At 46.2% G+C, this 17,369-nt stretch overlaps 1 protein-coding gene across 4 annotated transcripts; it reads left to right on the top strand.

Moving 5' to 3' along the window:
* Positions 1–409: 409 nt before the first annotated feature.
* On the top strand, positions 410–16,096 carry LOC310821107 (oxysterol-binding protein 1-like). Of its 4 annotated transcripts, none has more exons than XM_083693002.1 (16): positions 410–628; positions 1,613–1,788; positions 3,056–3,264; positions 4,304–4,466; positions 4,797–4,908; positions 5,692–5,890; positions 6,059–6,173; positions 6,329–6,386; positions 6,506–6,673; positions 7,190–7,435; positions 7,997–8,117; positions 8,227–8,330; positions 8,764–8,859; positions 9,128–9,315; positions 9,632–9,912; positions 14,424–16,096. In XM_083693002.1, exons 2-16 carry the CDS (start codon positions 1,652–1,654, stop codon positions 14,564–14,566), a joined length of 2,340 nt encoding a protein of 779 aa, XP_083549128.1. In that variant the 5' UTR covers positions 410–628; positions 1,613–1,651; the 3' UTR covers positions 14,567–16,096. The 4 variants fall into 4 exon arrangements, with proteins under 4 accessions (XP_083549128.1, XP_083549127.1, XP_083549130.1 ...); XM_083693004.1 differs by lacking the exon at positions 410–628 and adding an exon at positions 820–836; XM_083693003.1 differs by lacking the exon at positions 410–628 and adding an exon at positions 1,442–1,448.
* Positions 16,097–17,369: the final 1,273 nt, after the last annotated feature.

Here is a 17,369-nt window from a genome sequence, read left to right as displayed (position 1 = left end):
AGAAGATTACAATCGAATAATGAACAAACAAACAAACAACCAAGAAACTATATTATATTTTATTTCACATCGCCATGCTAAGATCTGCTCACATAAAATGATGATTAGAATCACAGCAACTGGTAGAAAGTCGTCTGTCACACGCACAGGTGATGGTGACAGAAACGGCGACGAGAAATCTAAGGTTTACTAATCAACCTGCCCAGTAGATGGCGCACAAGCGCTGTGGATGACCCACGCACCTGAGCGAAATTCCAGCTAAAAATCTGTTTACATGTTGATTTTATGTCAACAAAAAAAAAAAAGAAAAAAAAAAGAGTAAAAACAACAACTTCATTGAACATGTTGTTTACATGTCGATTTAATGTTAACTATTAAAAAAAAAAAAAAAAAGTAAAACCCACAACACATACTTAACGCCTACACGTATTACTGACGTGCTTTTTTACGCGCATTTCATGTATACTTTGGCTGTTGAATAGTACTTGACATCTAGAATAACTCGTCAGTGACTTTCATTTTTGATCCATGTCCAGTCTCACACGGCTGGACCCTCACTTGACAGTCGGATGTTGAAGTCATCAAGCTAGCACAAGGAAATTGCGTCAGTTTTTTTCCCGTGATTAAGGTTGGTTGTGTGCAAATGATTGTGTTGATTAGCTCGCTAGAGCAGAACTAAATGTCTTCCATTTCGATCGTCGCTAGAGAAGTCTTTTCAGTTATTACGCTGCTCAATAATGCATCGGTGGTCCGTGGACAACGTCCTCTTGCAAAGATGGACCCGCATGTCATTGTCGTGAAGCCCGTGTCATGCCCGACTGCAGCATCAGGCTTGTGTGGGTTGTTAGGCCGCTAGCTAACGTTTGGGTGATTTATGCATTGTTGACAGTGCTTGGTCAAGTCTTATTGATAAAGCGCTTGATGGAGGCTTGTAAAGTCTTACCGACATGATCGCTAAATGTATCGCCTGTGCTTTAAGAGACCTGTCAAATTGTAGAAATGAATTGGGTAGCTTGCCTTCGTCTCGCAAGTCGCATCATCTTCTCCCCTGACTCTCGTCTAGCTAACTATTTAGCTACCTGCGTTAGCTCGCTCGCTAAGCTAGCAAGTGAATTTGCTTTCAAAGCCTCACAGTGCCGTGTTGGTTTGCCAACTTGATATCACTGGTCGTATCGATTTCAATAGCTATTTAATCAGCTATGCATCGTGTTATGATACACGTGTACTCGACGTACCGCATTTAATTGAGAATAAGTGCATTTGGTTGCAGTGGACGAGCTAACTCCTTGTCTTCGAAGCTGCCATACGCTGTCACCTGTCAAGTCAGTGGCTATCGAGTTGTCAAACCCAACTTGGGACTGTCTGTCTGGAGCCTCTACCGGGCTTGCTTAGTTAGAGGACTTTCTCTAGCCCACCCAATTGTAGCGGCTTGTCAAGTCAAACAAAAAGTAGGTTGCGATCTATATCAGGAAGGTTGTCAGATCAGGAAGCTTTCTCAGTGCATTGGATGTGTTTTGGACTCAACACGGTCGATGTAGCAGCGACTGAGAGTGTGGGCATACTTCTGTCATCTGTCACCTTCAGGTTGGCTGAACTATTTTCGTCTCATCAGGGCAAACAAATCGGACACTGTGAAGCCTCGGCTGTCGTGATGTCGGAGCCCAAGGCGCCCACTCCGACACCCGCCGGAGACACGTACAAAGGTTGGCTGTTCAAATGGACGAATTACATCAAGGGCTACCAGCGACGATGGTTCGTCCTGAGCAACGGTTTACTGTCGTACTACAGGTCAGTGGATGGACATTGTTATACCCTTGAAAAATGGTTATTCTGTAGCCAGCTAAAACTTTGTCTTATGATACATAGTGTGTTGGCTACTTGGATCACTGACTGTACTCTGTGAGTATACAGTATGAGTGTGTGTGTGTGTGTGTGTGTGTGTGTGTGTGTGTGTGTGTGTGTGTGTGTGTGTGTGTGTGTGTGTGTGTATATGTATGTATATATATATATATATATAACACACACACACACACACACACACACACTCACCAAGCACTTTGAGGAACACCTGTATACCTTCTCATGGTGGAGGTGGTGGAATGGTGTGGGGAATGTTTTCTTGGTACACTTTGGGCCCGTTTGTACCAATCAATCATCGTTTGAATGCCACAGCCTATTTGAGTATTGTGGCTGACCATGTGCATCCCGTCATGGCCACAATTGACCCATCTTCTCATGGCTACTTCCAGCATGACGATGCACCATGCCACAAAGCAAAAGTCATCTCAAACTGGTTTCATGAACATAACAATGATTAATATATGTGTGTGTGTGTGCATGATTATCTATGCAAACAGTGCTGTTTGCCCATCCTACAATTCACACACTATTCATTTATCTCCTGAGTCATTTTTCCAATGTTGTCTCTTTCCTTTCTGATTGTTGCTGAGTCTGTGCTGTGGTTGCAATATACACAAGGTGGAACCATGCTTGATTGCCAAACCGCTATCTGTGGAACAAGAAGTTCAGATAATGGATAACATTGTTCCCTACTATTGAAACACCTTTGATCTGTCTTGGTCCCTTATCAGCAGTTTAGCTAGACAACGTGCAGGCACACGGCTGTAGTCATCTGGTTTGTATTACAACTGACTGTTATTGGAGAGTCGTGTCCCGCTGTCCCCTCCCCCCCGGGTGCAGACAGAGTAGTTCCTCTCTGCTGTCGGAGCCTGTTTGTCAGTGTTTCTAAAATGAGTGTGTAGTATCTAAAGGAGAGCGTCCGTGTGGAGCCGAGTTCGTTGTTGCCCATTCAGTACTTCTACAGTGTTGTGTAACATGAGGCTGTTTTACTCCAATTCTCACTTGAGGAGATTGTATCTCTGCTTGTTAAAGCATTCAACTCCCCCCCCCCCCCCCCTCTCTCTCTCTCTCTCTCTCTCTACCCCTTCTCTCCCATCGACTACTCGTTTTCTTTCCTCTGCCTCCTCTCTCGGTCCCTACCCCCATCCTCTGTACCTCCCCACCCCCTTCCCTTCCCCCTTCCCCCTCTCTCCAGGACCCAGGCAGAGATGGGTCACACGTGCAGGGGCACCATCAACCTGGCCACAGCCAACATCGCGGTGGAGGACTCGTGTAACTTTGTCATCTCCAACGGCGGGGCCCAGACCTACCACCTGAAGGCCAGCACCGAGGTGGAGCGTCAGCGCTGGATCACGGCCCTGGAGTTGGCCAAGGCCAAGGCCGTCCGCAATCAGGCTGAGTCTGGTGAGGCAGAGGGTGTGTGTGTGTGTGTGTGTGTGTGTGTGTGTGTGTGTGTGTGTGTGTGTGTGTGTGTGTGTGTGTGTGTGTGTGTGTGTGTGTGAGAGTGTGTCTCTCTCCAAAGAGGGTGTGTGTGTCTCTCTCCAAAGAGGGTGTGTCAGTGCAATGGAAGAAAGTGAGTGAGTGTGTGTGTGCATGTGTGTGTTTTAGTGCTCATGAGGGTCATGGAATTTTGCGTCATGGCCGGTTGGCACACAAATACACTGTTTTACAACGGGGACACAACTCTTAACACAGGACAGAGCCAGAATAACCTTGTGGTTGACTGCTGTTGCTATTACTGAGTAGCTAATGAACACATCCAGTGTTTATCAGAAGAACTTTTATTGATTCAACAGAAAGCACGAACAACAGTTCACACATTTAACCAAAGTGCCTGCCATATGAACGCATGGAACAGAAATATTGTTTGTTTTGTTTTTTCCTACGCAAATAAAATAGCAATAGGCAGCTGCCGCGTGAGAAATAGAAAAAGTCAAACACAACACAAAAGACACACGAAGCCTAGTCAGCGCAAATAGATTGTTGCGCGTGTCCTTTGAAAATAACAGGCTCGCAGAGCGAAATAAACATGTGTCCATTTAATAGCAGAATAGGTGAACTATAAGAAGTTTGTTCAGTCTATTATTAGGCCTCTTCCTTTTAAGTTCCGTGTCAGGAACACAAGCATGTTTACATTGTCTGGCTTATTCAGGCCTACCTCCCCTCCCCCGCATCAAGTGTGCTAGATCATTTATTTATAGCGCATTTATTGAGGGACAGAGCGCGTGCAACTGTCTCTCCCTCCAAAAAACCGTTGTCCTCAAGCAACCGCCAGTAACCCCATAACCGTCACAGCTGTCGTGTGTTTGTGCAAGATAAGACTATTGACGTTTGCCTCTGTAAAAGTGGAAGGTTATTTCGACCCTCATATTAAAACCCTTCCTGTTTTCCCCTTTCTCCTTCTCTTTTCTTCTTCTTCTTCTTCTTCTTCTTCTTTCTCCAGACGACTCCGGTGACGAGTGTCCTACGTCGCCCCCTGCGGGCGGTCAGGGTGGTAGCGGACGGAACTCGGAGGTCCAGTCCACGCTTCGCACCCTGGGCAGTAAGGTGGAGGACCTCAGCACCTGCAACGACCTCATCGCCAAGCACGGCTCTGCCCTGCAAAGGTCAGGGGTCAAGCCGGGCGCTCTTCGATTGGCTCCTTGATGGGTTCTTATTCATTTCCCATTGTGGGCTCTAAAGAAGACAGTTGTAACGCTTTACCTCGAGAATACAGTCATTATGCATTCATAGCACATTTATAAGTGGGTGTTATAAGCCGACAGTTTGAGCCGAGAGGAGAGCTCTTGAAAGCGTTATTCAACACTTGTTTGCAATTTGGAGGTCTGTGGATGATTTAAAGGGAGGGTCAGCGACGGTCATTCAAGGGACTGGAAGTGAAAGGGATGTCACATCGGTATGGAGGAACCAACCGGTCTCTCTCTCTCTGCCCCCAGGTCTCTCTCTGAGCTGGAGGGGGTGCGGATAGGAGGCGAGACAGGTGACAAGATCAGACAGGTGACTGAGAGAGCCACGCTTTTCCGCATCACCTCCAACGCCATGATCAACGTGAGTATGATTAGATTAGATTAGATTCAACTTTATTGTCATTGTGCAGAGTACAAGTACAGAGACAACGAAATGCAGTTAGCGTCTAACCAGAAGTGCAAAAAAGCAGAAAGTGCAATGAACAGTATATACAGGTAGTGCAGTATATGAGCAGTAAGTAGTGCAGTATAGTACAAGTAGTGCAGTATATGAATTAGCAGTGGCATTATAAGCAGAATAAATAGGTTGCAGTATGAACAGTGTAGCAGCATATGAGCTGTATAGGCAATGCAGTCTAGCAGTATGTATGTATTAACAGTAGCATTAGGGTAGATAGCAGAATAAATAAAATATGGAATGCTGTATGAACAGTATAAACAGGTATGTACAGATATGTGCGGTGTATTAACAGTAGTATTAAAGAAAATATAGGAATATGTACATTATGAACAGTATAGACAGATATGTACAGAAGAGCAGTGGTATGGAGTAAGAGCAGGTTGTACAAGTGTGGAGGGGCGGGGTGTGGGGGAAGGGGGGGTCCGGTAGGGCTGGGGGTGGGGGTGAAGGGGGGGGTGTATAGATTGGTGTTGGCTGTGTCTTAAGTGTCGTATGAATGTTTTTGAGGCGTTGCAGTGATGTTCAGTTTGACATGTCTCTCCCAGCGTGCAGAGACATGTCCTGGTGAAAACCCAGACCCCCCCCACCTCCCCCCCCCCCCCCCCTCCGTATGGGATGGTTGAACTGTGTCTTGAGTGGTTGATGCAGATTTAGGACCCGTTGCTCTCACGTTACTCTCTCCAGGCGTGTCGAGACTTCCTGGCCCTCGCCCAGACCCACAGTAAGAGGTGGCAGAAGGCTCTGCAGACAGAGAGAGACCAGAGAGTACGACTGGAGGAAACTCTGGAGCAGCTGGCCAAGCAACACAACCACCTGGAGAGGGCCTTCAGAGGGGCCACAGTCCTGCCCTCCTCTCTCAGCAACCCTGCCATAGACAACAAGGGTAAGGTCATGACCCCTAACTTCCAACCCCTACCTTCCCTGAGTCTGCCTCCCAGTTTGACCCCCCCCCGTGATGGATATGAAATCCTCACTCTTTTCTCTCTCTCTCTCTCTCTCTCTCTCTCTCTCTCTCTCTCTCTCTCTCACACACACACACACACACACACAGGGTCAGGCTCAGGGAAGGGGGACGCGAGTGACGAGGATGATGAGAATGAGTTCTTTGACGCCATGGAGGATGTACAGGATTACATCACTGTGCCTGCTGACCCCAAATACCACAGGTCAGTGTCTACCTCCACCTCTCTTTTGTTGTCTTTCCCTCTCTCTCTCCTTCTATTTTTCTCTCATTCCCTCTTTCCTGTGGCAAAGAAAGTAGTTTGCTTCTGAGTGAGACACTTAGCTCGTAGAAAAATATTGATTTCTTCTCTTTTCTCAGGAGGTCAGGCAGCAACGTCAGCGGATTCAGCAGTGAGACCGGAATGGACGACCAATCGGTGAGTCATCAAATAATTCCCAATTTATTTTTATTTTACGTTTCTTTTTTCTTTTTTTTATAGGAAGTGCTATTGTGATTTGAGTATAATCTGCATTTGTGTGCCTTTTCTCACTCCAGCTTGATGAACAGTCTCTGGCATCCAATCCGGAGTCCCCACTGCCCCAGGAGGTGGAGCCAGTGAAGAAGAGGCGGACCCATATCCCAGACAAGCCCAACTATTCGCTCAACTTGTGGAGCATCATGAAGAACTGCATCGGCAAGGAGCTCTCCAAGATCCCCATGCCTGTAAGACACACAAACACTGTGTGTGTGTGTCTGGGTGTGTGTCTGTCTGTCTGTCTGTCTGTCTGTCTGTCTGTCTGTCTGTCTGTCTCTCTGTGTGTGCGTGTGTGTTTGTCTTTCTAGTCCTATTAGCACCATGTATGGGTGCAAAGAAGTAGTGCCTGACAGACATATCGGAGCAGCGATGTTATCGGACGATGTTGGCCTTCTACAGAAATATCTGTATCGGCTCATATTCCTCCCACGATGCACCGATACAGCACCGAAGATGTGCGTCAGCCTCACGTTCCGAAATGATCTAATATCAGTGTCGTCTGGGGTTTTACAGAGCAATAGATATACAGGTGTTTTATGAATGAATAAACCTGCTCATTGGCGATTGCTGTGACTTGGGAGGGCCTATGAAGTGGCTGAATTGAGGAAAGTAGCGGTCGCTCTTTGGGGTCTGCAGTCAAGCACAGTGGCTAACTAAAAGGATGTTGACTGAACCCCCCAACCTCCCCACCATCTCTCCCTCAGGTGAACTTCAACGAGCCCATCTCCATGCTCCAGCGTCTGTCCGAGGACCTGGAGTACTCGGAGCTGCTGGACAAGGCGGCCAAGTGCCAGAGCTCCCTGGAGCAGCTGTGCTACGTCGCGGCCTTCACCGTCTCCTCCTACTCCACCACGGTCTACCGCACAGGCAAACCCTTCAACCCCCTCCTGGGGGAGACCTACGAACTGGACAGGCTCAGAGACAGCGGCTATAGGTCACTGTGTGAACAGGTGAGGGAGGGAGGGAGAGAGAGAGGGAAGGGAGAGGGAAGATTGGAAGGGGGAGGGAGTGTACGGAGTGATAGGACAGAGAGACTTGTGTGAAAGTTCGGTAAAGTAAGATGGAGAGATTTGGTTGTGTTCCGTTCTATTCTAGTGCATCCTCTTCTGTTCTGTGTCTGGGCACCTCTGGCAGACAGCCAGTGTGACACTGCCGAGTGAGTGAGAGCGCTGTCTGTCTTCAGTGGTGCTGAAACTCCTCTCTGATAGATACACAACGCACTGCTCGTCCCAGCCACTAGACTTCACCGCCCTCTAGTGGTACATGTGTCAAACTACAGCTCTCTATACATAGTAAACACACACACACACACACACACACACACACACATAAGACCCAATAACAGTTACACTCATGTGTCCTTCAGCAATCCTTCAGTGGGTTGAGCACTGAGCCAAGTTGTTCTGTCCCCTGCTGGTCTATGTATTACCTCTGTGTTCATTCATGTCCTTACCTTGTTATCGACTGTCTTTTACACCCTCCTCTCCTCCCCGCCACCCCCCACCCCCCAGGTGAGTCACCACCCACCTGCAGCTGCCCACCATGCCATCTCCGAACGGGGCTGGACCCTCAGACAGGAGATCGCCCTTGCCAGCAAGTTCAGGGGCAAATACCTCTCGATCATGCCCCTGGGTAAGAGGGAAAAAGTGTGTGTGTGTGTGTGTGTGTGTGTGTGTGTACACACACCTGTTTGTGCCTGATTGCCTTGGCGTAATCTCCTCATCTCTCTTCCTCCTTCCAGGTTCTATCCAGTGCATGTTTGAGAAGAGCAACAATCACTACTCGTGGAAGAAGGTCACTACAACAGTACACAACATCATCGTGGGCAAACTGTGGATCGACCAGGTAACATCCACACTGAACACACACAGTAGTGACTGCTGATATGCATCAAACATATCATGTATTTGACTTTATTTGAGAGTGCTGGCCGTATTATCTACTAATGATACCCACTGAAACTCCACCTATGACAGGTATATTTCGATCCATAGTACGAAAATGACGGTTTTAACCAAACCAAGGCAGGCAGCAACACACAAAAAAAGGTGATGTCCTGTATGTCTAGATGGCTGCTCTTGTCACCGCTTACATCACAATATGAGCCTCGAGTCCATGGTGGTTTAAAGGAATAACTCATTGGGAAGATCGTAGCAGTTAAAAATTAGACCACTTCGGAGGCATGAAAACATGGGACAAACTTAGATTCTGTGGTGATCTGTTCCTTTGTTCTGAACTTTCGATTTATTTTCTCCTTCTCTCTCCCACCCCCCCCCAGTCGGGAGAGATAGACGTGGTGAACCATCTGACGGGCGATCGATGCCACCTCAAGTTCGCCCCCTACAGCTACTTCTCCAGAGACGTGGCCAGGAAGGTGGGTGTCTGATGGTGACCCTCACCAACCCACCGGCTCTGTCATTCTCTCTTTCAGCGTCGTCAACACAGATAAACACATCGTTCAGCACCCAACTCTCTCCCTCTTCATCCCTCGTTCCTTCTCTGTCAATCTCAAAGCCACTGGTGGAAGCAAGTCCTGTGGTGGAATCACCCCATCAATAAAGTCTTTCTCTCTGTCTCTCTCTCTCTCTCTGTCTCTCTGTCTCTCTCTCTCCCTCTGTCTCTCTATCTCTCTCCCCCCCCAGGTGACAGGCGTGGTGACAGACAAGGAGGGGAAGGCCCACTACGTGTTGTCGGGGACGTGGGATGAGAAGATGGAGTTCTCCAGGGTGATGCAGAGCAGTAAAGGAGGGGAGAACGGCACAGAGGGCAAACAGAAGACGGTCTACCAGACCCTCAAAGCCCGCGAACTCTGGAAGAAGAACCCTCTACCGTGAGTGTGTCTGTGTCTGTGTGTGCATGTGCTCACATTGTTTACATTGTTTATTATAATTGAAATTTGGGGGCGGCTGGTAGCCTTGAGGTTCGAGAGGCAGGCCAGTAACAGGGAGGTTGCTGGTTCAATCCCCGGTGACGGCGACTGGAGTGTTGCTGGCATCATAAGGAAGGTGCTCTGACCTCTCTGGGGGATGTGCATGTGTGTAGGGGCTACGTTTGCGCATGCTAAAAGAGGGGAGGGGGGGGATACAAACATACCCGTTCTTCTCTTTCCTCATTCGCCGTCTCTTCCCACCCTCTCCTCTTGGCAGTGAGGGAGCAGAGACCATGTACTACTTCTCCTCGCTGGCGCTGACCCTCAACGAGCCCGAGGAGGGCGTGGCCCCGACGGATAGCCGGCGACGCCCCGACCAGCGCCTGATGGAGGAGGGGCGGTGGGACGAGGCCAACGCCGAGAAACAACGCCTGGAGGAGAAACAGCGCATCGTACGTCGGGAGAGAGAGAGGGAGGCCATACGCACAGCCAGCCCACCCGAGGAGGGAGAGGAGAGGGGGATGGAGGCGGCACGCGCAGGGAACCCATCTGAGGATGGTAAGAGAGAGTTGTTTGGAGGCAGGAGAGAGCGAAGGAGAAAAGGGGTCATTAGACATCATGGAAAAATGGACAAAGTGTGACGCTTTGTCTGGTTTTCTGCATTTCTGTCCTTTTGTGGTGTGTCTGTGGATCGGTCTGTGGCTTTCCTCCTGTGTCTGTCTGTCTGTCTGTCGTTCACCCGTCTGTCTGTCTGTCTGTCTGTCTCTCTCCTCCAAGCTGTCATTGAGGACTCCATCACTGACTCGCCTCTGAAAAGCAAGTACCACCTATCCTCCTCTTTTCCCTCCTCGGTCTTTCTGTTGCTGGACCTGTTGTCTCCTTCTCTATCACACACACACACACACACACACACTCACACACACACACACACAGTTTGAATATTTTCCCGTCATTTTACACATTTTCCATCCCGAGAATAAATCCCTTTTTTTTTTTTTACCGCGAACAGGTAGTGTCATTCTAAATCATTCATCATTCAGAATTTCTGAGGGAGTCTGGGAATTTCTGGAATTCAGAAGCAACAACGCTCTCCACCGAAGCCCTCTCTGCATTTGCCTCGCCATTTTCAGGGTGTAGTCCTGCACGGAGGATCAATCCACTTGTCCTGCCGTCTGCACATTTCATTTTCCGCTTGCAGATTCAGCGCATTGTGCCTCGGTGTCATTTATTTTACTGAAGCTCTGCTACACAGCAGAAGTGCAAGCCGACATCGATAAATAGATAGGTACTTTATTGATCCCTGAGGGGAAATTAAGGCGTTACAGCAGCTCGCATCACAAATAATAACAACAAAATAAAGTGAAAATTGTATATAAAATAAAATAGACATCTTAAACATTATATACAGTAAGAACAGTGCAGTGTGATTTAACATCCCCCAACCTGACTCTGATCACCCCAATCGAGCCAGCTGGAGGAGGAGTTGTACTGTCTTATTGCGGCAGGCAGAAAAGATCTATAGCGCTCCTTAGTGCAACGTGGTTGTAATAATCTGTTGCTAAAGGAGATTCTCTGCTCTGCCACAGTGACATGTAGGGGATGGGAGGGATTGTTCATGATGGCCAGGAGCCAAGGTCATCCTCATCCTCCTAATGGCCACCTCCTCCAGAGTGTCCAGGGTGACACCGAGGACAGAACCAGCTTTCCTAATAAGCTTGTTCAGCCTCTTGGTGTCACCTTCTTTGATGCTGCCCCCCCAGCATACCACCTTGTACAGCACTGCGCTGGCCACCTCTGACTGGTAGAACATGTTCAGCAGAATCCTGCATACGCCAAAGGACCTGAGCCTCCTCAGAAAATAAAGCCGGCTCTGGCCCCTCTTGTACAGGACATCTGTGTTACCAGTCTAGTCCAGTTTATTGTCCAGGTGCACCCCCAGGTACTTGTAGCTCTGGACCACCTCCACATCCTCTCCCTGGATGGAAACAGGAGACAGGTAGACCCTAGTCCTCCTAAAGTCCACCACCATCTCCTTTGTCTTGTCATGTTTGAATGAATTGAAGTAGCGTGTACAGCTTCAGCATAAACAATGAGGGCGCTTTGAATTGATGTCGATTTTGTGTCAGGAAATATGGTAACACAGCATGCGCACACACACACACACTGAGCGTTGATGATTGATCATGCAGAGAAGGCCACAGAGAAGCCAGATTTAGACGTTGCAAGTCATTTAACAGTTCCATTTTCACATCACGCTGTTCATAGAAATAATGTATCATCATTACCGGTCTCCCGCAATTATTTATCTCGGGAATGGGTTGGAGTGGGAAATCTCAGGAACCCGGTTCCCGCTATTCAACCCTAACAAACACACACACACACACACACACACTGCTCCATAATGAGGTGGGTGTTGGTGAATACATCTGATCCCTCATCTTCTGGAAAAACTCATTTCTCCATTTTCATTTTCCCTTCTTTCTTCAATCCTTCCATTCTTTGTTGTGTGTTCTCTGTAGTCCATGCAGTGGAGGTCGGTACTGAAGCGAGCGAGGCTCCAGACGAAAGCAAGTACCACTCCCTCCCTCTGTCATAGCACACTCCCTCATTCTCTCTCTCTCTCCCCTCTCTCTCTCTTATTGTCCTTCTTCCTGACACTCATTTCTCTCTGGGTAGCAGTTGCTTTGTCTTTAGCTACAGTCTCTTGAGTAGATAGGTGGTAGCTAGCTACTGTAGCTAACCCAACCAAAGAATTTCATGAAGTGTAAAACTACTTAATGCCCACTGCATAAGATAATGCCAGCCATGAATAGTTTGTGTGTGCGTGTGCGTGTGCGTGTGCGTGTGCGTGTGCGTGTGAGTGTGCGCGTGTGCGTGTGAGTGTGCGTGTGCGTGAGAGACATTCTGAACAGTACTATTTTCCACTTGTCCCTGAAATCTGGCTCCCAGTTGTGAGTGAATATAGGCCATTGATTTAGAGCAGGGGTGCTTAACCTTCCTCCTGGGTTCTTCGAGCTTCTCCTCCAGACCTTTTTAGCTGAAACAGGTATGCTAGGGGGGTTAGGGTTGGAGTGACAACCGTCCAGGAGGAGGGGTGGGCACCCCTGATTTAGAGTGTTCTTACTCAGTCATGTCAAGCAGCAGAACCCCATTGTAGCGAAACAGCCCAGTCGTAGAATCAAGATGGCTGTAGATTTCCCATCTCACTCGGAAGTGTGAGGGTGTTTAGGAGGTTAAATGAAAGATTCATTTTTCTCCCATATCTCTCCTCCCTCCTTTTCATAATTTCATAACTCTTTTTGTTCAGCTGACACAGAGGACACCCCTCCTTACACGCCTTTTGGAAGCAAGTAGCATCTATCTATCTGTCTATCTATCTATCTATCTATCTACTGTATCTGTCTACTCTATCTATCTATCTATCTATCTTACTCTGTCTATCTACTGTATCTATCTACTGTATCTGTCTACTCTATCTATCTGTCTGTCTATCTACTGTATCTATCTATCTATCTGTCTGTCTGTCTATCTATCTACTGTATCTATCTGTCTATCTATCTACTGTATCTATCTATCTATCTATCTGTCTATCTATCTGTCTATCTATCTACTGTATCTATCTATCTATCTGTCTATCTATCTACTGTATCTATCCATCTATCTATCTGTCTATCTATCTGTCTATCTATCTGTCTATCTATCTACTGTATCTATCTATCTATCTATCTGTCTATCTATCTGTCTATCTATCTACTGTATCTATCTATCTATCTGTCTATCTATCTACTGTATCTATCTATCTATCTATCTATCTATCTATCTACTGTATCTATCTATCTGTCTATCTATCCATCTGTCTACTCTATCTATCTCTATCTATCTATCTATCTATCTATCTATCTACTGTATCTGTCTATCTATCCATCTGTCTACTCTATCTATCTATCTATCTATCTATCTATCTATCTATCTATGTACTGTCTCTATCTATCTATCTATCTATCTATCTATCTATGTACTGTCTCTATCTATCTATCTATCTATCTATCTATCTATCTATCTATCTATGTACTGTCTCTATCTATCTATCTATCTATCTATGTACTGTCTCTATCTATCTATCTGTCTATCTATCTATCTATCTATCTATCTATCTATCTATCTATCTATCTACTGTATCTATCTGTCTATCTATCCATCTGTCTACTCTATCTATCTATCTATCTATCTATCTATCTACTGTATCTATCTATCTGTCTATCTATCCATCTGTCTACTCTATCTATCTATCTATCTATCTATCTATCTATCTATCTATCTATGTACTGTCTCTATCTATCTATCTATCTATCTATCTATCTATCTATCTATGTACTGTCTCTATCTATCTATCTATCTGTCTGTCTATCTATCTATCTATCTATCCATCTGTCTATTTATTGATGTAGCTATCATCACACACATCTTTCCCTCAATCTTTTCACAGCTCCTCAAGGTCCACCCCTCTCACCTTATCAAAGCAAGTATTCATCTCTACTCACACACACACACAAACACACACACACACACACAAACACACACACACTCTCATCTTTCTTATTTATTTTTCATATATTTTTCTATCATTTCCCCTCATTCTGTCCATCTTGTTCTCCTTCAGTGGAAGGCATGGAAAGTCCTCATGGGGCTCCGCTCAAAAGCAAGTAACCCCCCCCCCCCCCCTCTCTCTCTCTCTTCTCTCTGTCTTCCCCAACTGTTTTTGTGTGTGTGTAGTTTGTGAATCTCTCCCTTCTTTTGTAGAAGCTGGACTGTAGAAGTTGCAGTAGTATTTACCTGAGTAGCAACACAGTAGTACTACAGCAATACTATAGTACCCTGAGGAGTACCGCGTCCTAATGTCACAATGTACTGTCGACAATAGGAGGCTGGTGGAGGTAGAAATCAGAGGATGGCCTCCGATTTCTCCCTCCACCGGCCTCCACTGACAGAGCTGCTTCTCCCAAGCCTCCATGGTGGCCCACCCGTGGATTAGACTCTTCATTCAAACAACATTTCTCTTCTCTCCCCAGCCGCCCACCAGGACAACTACCAGGCCATGTGGTTCGAGCGGACTGATGACCCCGTGTCGGGAGAGACCATGCATGTCTACAAGGGGGGCTACTGGGAGACGAAAGATCAGGGCAACTGGGACGAGTGCCCTCATATCTTCTGATCCAAAATGCCCCCCCCCCCCCCCCCCCCCTCACCTCACCCCCTCCCAGCAAAGTGGACTAACCCAGACATATGGAAAGATGGCAAGCCGCCCCCTCCAATTCCCCAACGAAGGGTGGATGTGGGGAGAGAGACGCAAACTGGGCATCAACCCCCCCCCCACCCCCCACCCACCACGCCCGTCTATGAGGACTGCAGACAGGCTGTAGGACAATGCAACCTGACAGGGGGACGAGCTTATTGCCTTCATCTTCAACATAATAGACTTATCAATGTATTATCCTCCCTGTAGAGCCACTGCCACAGACGAGACCAAGCTCTCGTTCTCTAGCTCTCTCTCTCTCTCTCTCTCTCTCTCTATCTCTCACACTCTTGTCTTTTTACTCCGTAGACGGTAGATAGGGGGCAGATAGGTGTAGTCTGATTGTTACTGTAAATGCTATCCATCTTACACTGTTTCAAATCGAGACACTTCAAATGTAAAAGAGAACTCGCGCCAAGTCAACCCTGCTCCTCTTCCAAAGGGGGTGTGTGTGTGTGTGTGTGAGTGTGTGTATGAGTGAATGTGTGTGAGAGAGAGTGTGTGTGTGTGTGAGTGAATGTGGGTGAGTGTGAGACAGAGAGGGGGGTAAGTGTTGGTGCTTAGCTTGCTGAGGGTCGGCCTGGTTTTCAGTATTTAGAGTGCTCCACAAATGCTGTTTTGAGAGAAAGGGAATGAATGCGAGTGTGCTTGTGTTTGCGTGGTTGTGCTTGCTCGTGGTGTGTGCGCGCGTGAATAACAAAGTGTATCAGGTTAAGGTCTCGTGACAACTCCAAAACCGTGTGTGTGTGTGTGTGTGTGTGTGTGTGCGTGTGCGCGCGTGCGCGCGTGCGTCTGTGCACAAGATGTTTTCCAAAAAAGAAGATAAATTACATTTTATTTTCAAGTGTACTTAAAAATAAATCAAGAGTTGAAAAACCAAGAATACAAAGCGAAGCAGAACCTTGCAAATATTTCTGTGTATATATCAAATAATGAAGTCATAGTAAATAATGCTATTAATGGTGGATGGTGATAATGATGATAACCCTGATCGATGATGGTGATGGTTGTAATGTTTTTGGAAGGTTCTGTTATTTGTTAATCACCCAAACTGAAACTGGATCATTGTACCACACTAATAAGTTAACTGTAACATGTCATGTTTGATGATCTCCAGCTCCTTGTCCGTCTCTCCATTTGAATGTTCATCTTGTCACTGTTGTATTGTACATGTTATTATTAATATTCTCAACTTTTGAGTTTACATTGTTTCCTTCTCCTGTCTTTATTAATTCATCTATTTGTTCATTTCTGTTTCGTCTATTCTTTCTCACTCCATCATTCCATCAATCTGTACTTCATTCTGCTCTTCCCTCAGTTTGTCTTTTCTTTCTTGTCCTCCTTTTTCTTTGCATGTTTGTTCTCTGTTATGATGGCTGTCAGTGCACCGTGATGAGCTGGGTAGCAGTGGCGCAGGGTGATGATGTATTAAAGTCTGGCTCGAGAAGAAGTGCATATTTGTTGTGGTGAATTGATTGTTATACACACACACACACACACACACACACACACAGACATCTATAAACACTCCATCATCACTTCCAGGCTGTTGAAGTGTCCTACCGAGAGCCTGACAGTGTTAATCCATCCCTGCGTCTCCTCTGATGTCGGGATCTTCACAGCACCAGTGAGAGAAGTCGACTACTTCAGATTCACTGGCCTAAAACTTTTCAAAGACACTGTTGTTGAAGTCTATTTGTCCAAGAATGACCGGAGAATGATAGCATCAGGACAACACAATAACCATGGAAACAGTGAGGAAATATCCAGTGGAGTGACTATAGAGCTGGAGAGGATGTTTTCAATGTTTTGAAATGTTTTCATTGACATAAATGGGGTAACAGGTTCCTTTACAGTATGTTTTGTCACTGGTCAATATTCAGATCTTTCTTCAGATTAAAGGGAAAGTTCCAGAATTATAAAATAACTTTAGGGTACCTTGTCACATTGCTGTCAATTTAAAGGACACACATACCTGGCACTCTTGTGTCATATATGTGTGTTCTCTATAAACATTATGAACCATAACTGGTCTTACTGGATGAATACTTTATTCAGGTATGGCCATCCAAAATAAATGTGGCTTCAGCCTCATGTTGATAGGTATGCCTCTCTTGCTTAGAAACACCACCACTCATGGTGTAAACACATACTCCCATAGCCTGCACACAAACTCACCCCCCAACGTACTTGCAGAATGTCTTAAGATAATGTACAACCAGACACACACAACACACACAGCCATGCACATTTACACACACACACACACACACACTCACTCTCACAAAACAGCAATTGTCTCAGTTTGACCCACAACATACTACAACTGGAATACTACACAAATGCTTAATTTTTTTCATTTATTTTCTGTCATGCATAAAGGAATGAGAGATGTACAGGACACTGTGAGGGAAATTTTTTAATGAAATAAATATGTAGGATGTAAAACAATAAGTAGAGTGGCCATTCCACCATTAGGACAACAGAAGTTTCTGAAAAATAAAAACATATGGCTGTTAGTGGGATACATGAAATTCTGTCTTGTCAAAAACCTCTCCAACTCTCAGCTGGTGTCCCAGTGTGTCTGAATAGTGCACTCTTACATTACTCTTTGGTTTTTGTTGTTGGCTTATTGTTTCACCTTTTTTCTACTCAAGCGACATATGTTTGCTCTTAGTCCACTCTTACCTTTGACTGTTAATCCACTATTAATTTCAGCAAA

The sequence above is a fragment of the Argentina silus genome (genome assembly GCF_951799395.1).
Source record: "Argentina silus genome assembly, chromosome: 21".
NCBI lineage: Eukaryota > Metazoa > Chordata > Actinopteri > Argentiniformes > Argentinidae > Argentina > Argentina silus.
The sequence above is the reverse complement of the archived record's forward strand: the minus strand, read 5'-3'. Positions and strand labels throughout refer to the sequence as shown.

Excerpts from the sequence above, each read along its gene's own strand:
- LOC310821107 (XM_083693001.1), top strand. The coding sequence starts at position 1,508 with ATGTGTTTTGGACTCAACACGGTCGATGTAGCAGCGACTGAGAGTGTG. Across the intron at positions 4,909-5,691 it reads CCTCCAACGCCATGATCAAC|GCGTGTCGAGACTTCCTGGC; the intron begins GTGAGTATGATT and ends TACTCTCTCCAG. Across the intron at positions 6,387-6,505 it reads CCGGAATGGACGACCAATCG|CTTGATGAACAGTCTCTGGC; the intron begins GTGAGTCATCAA and ends TTCTCACTCCAG.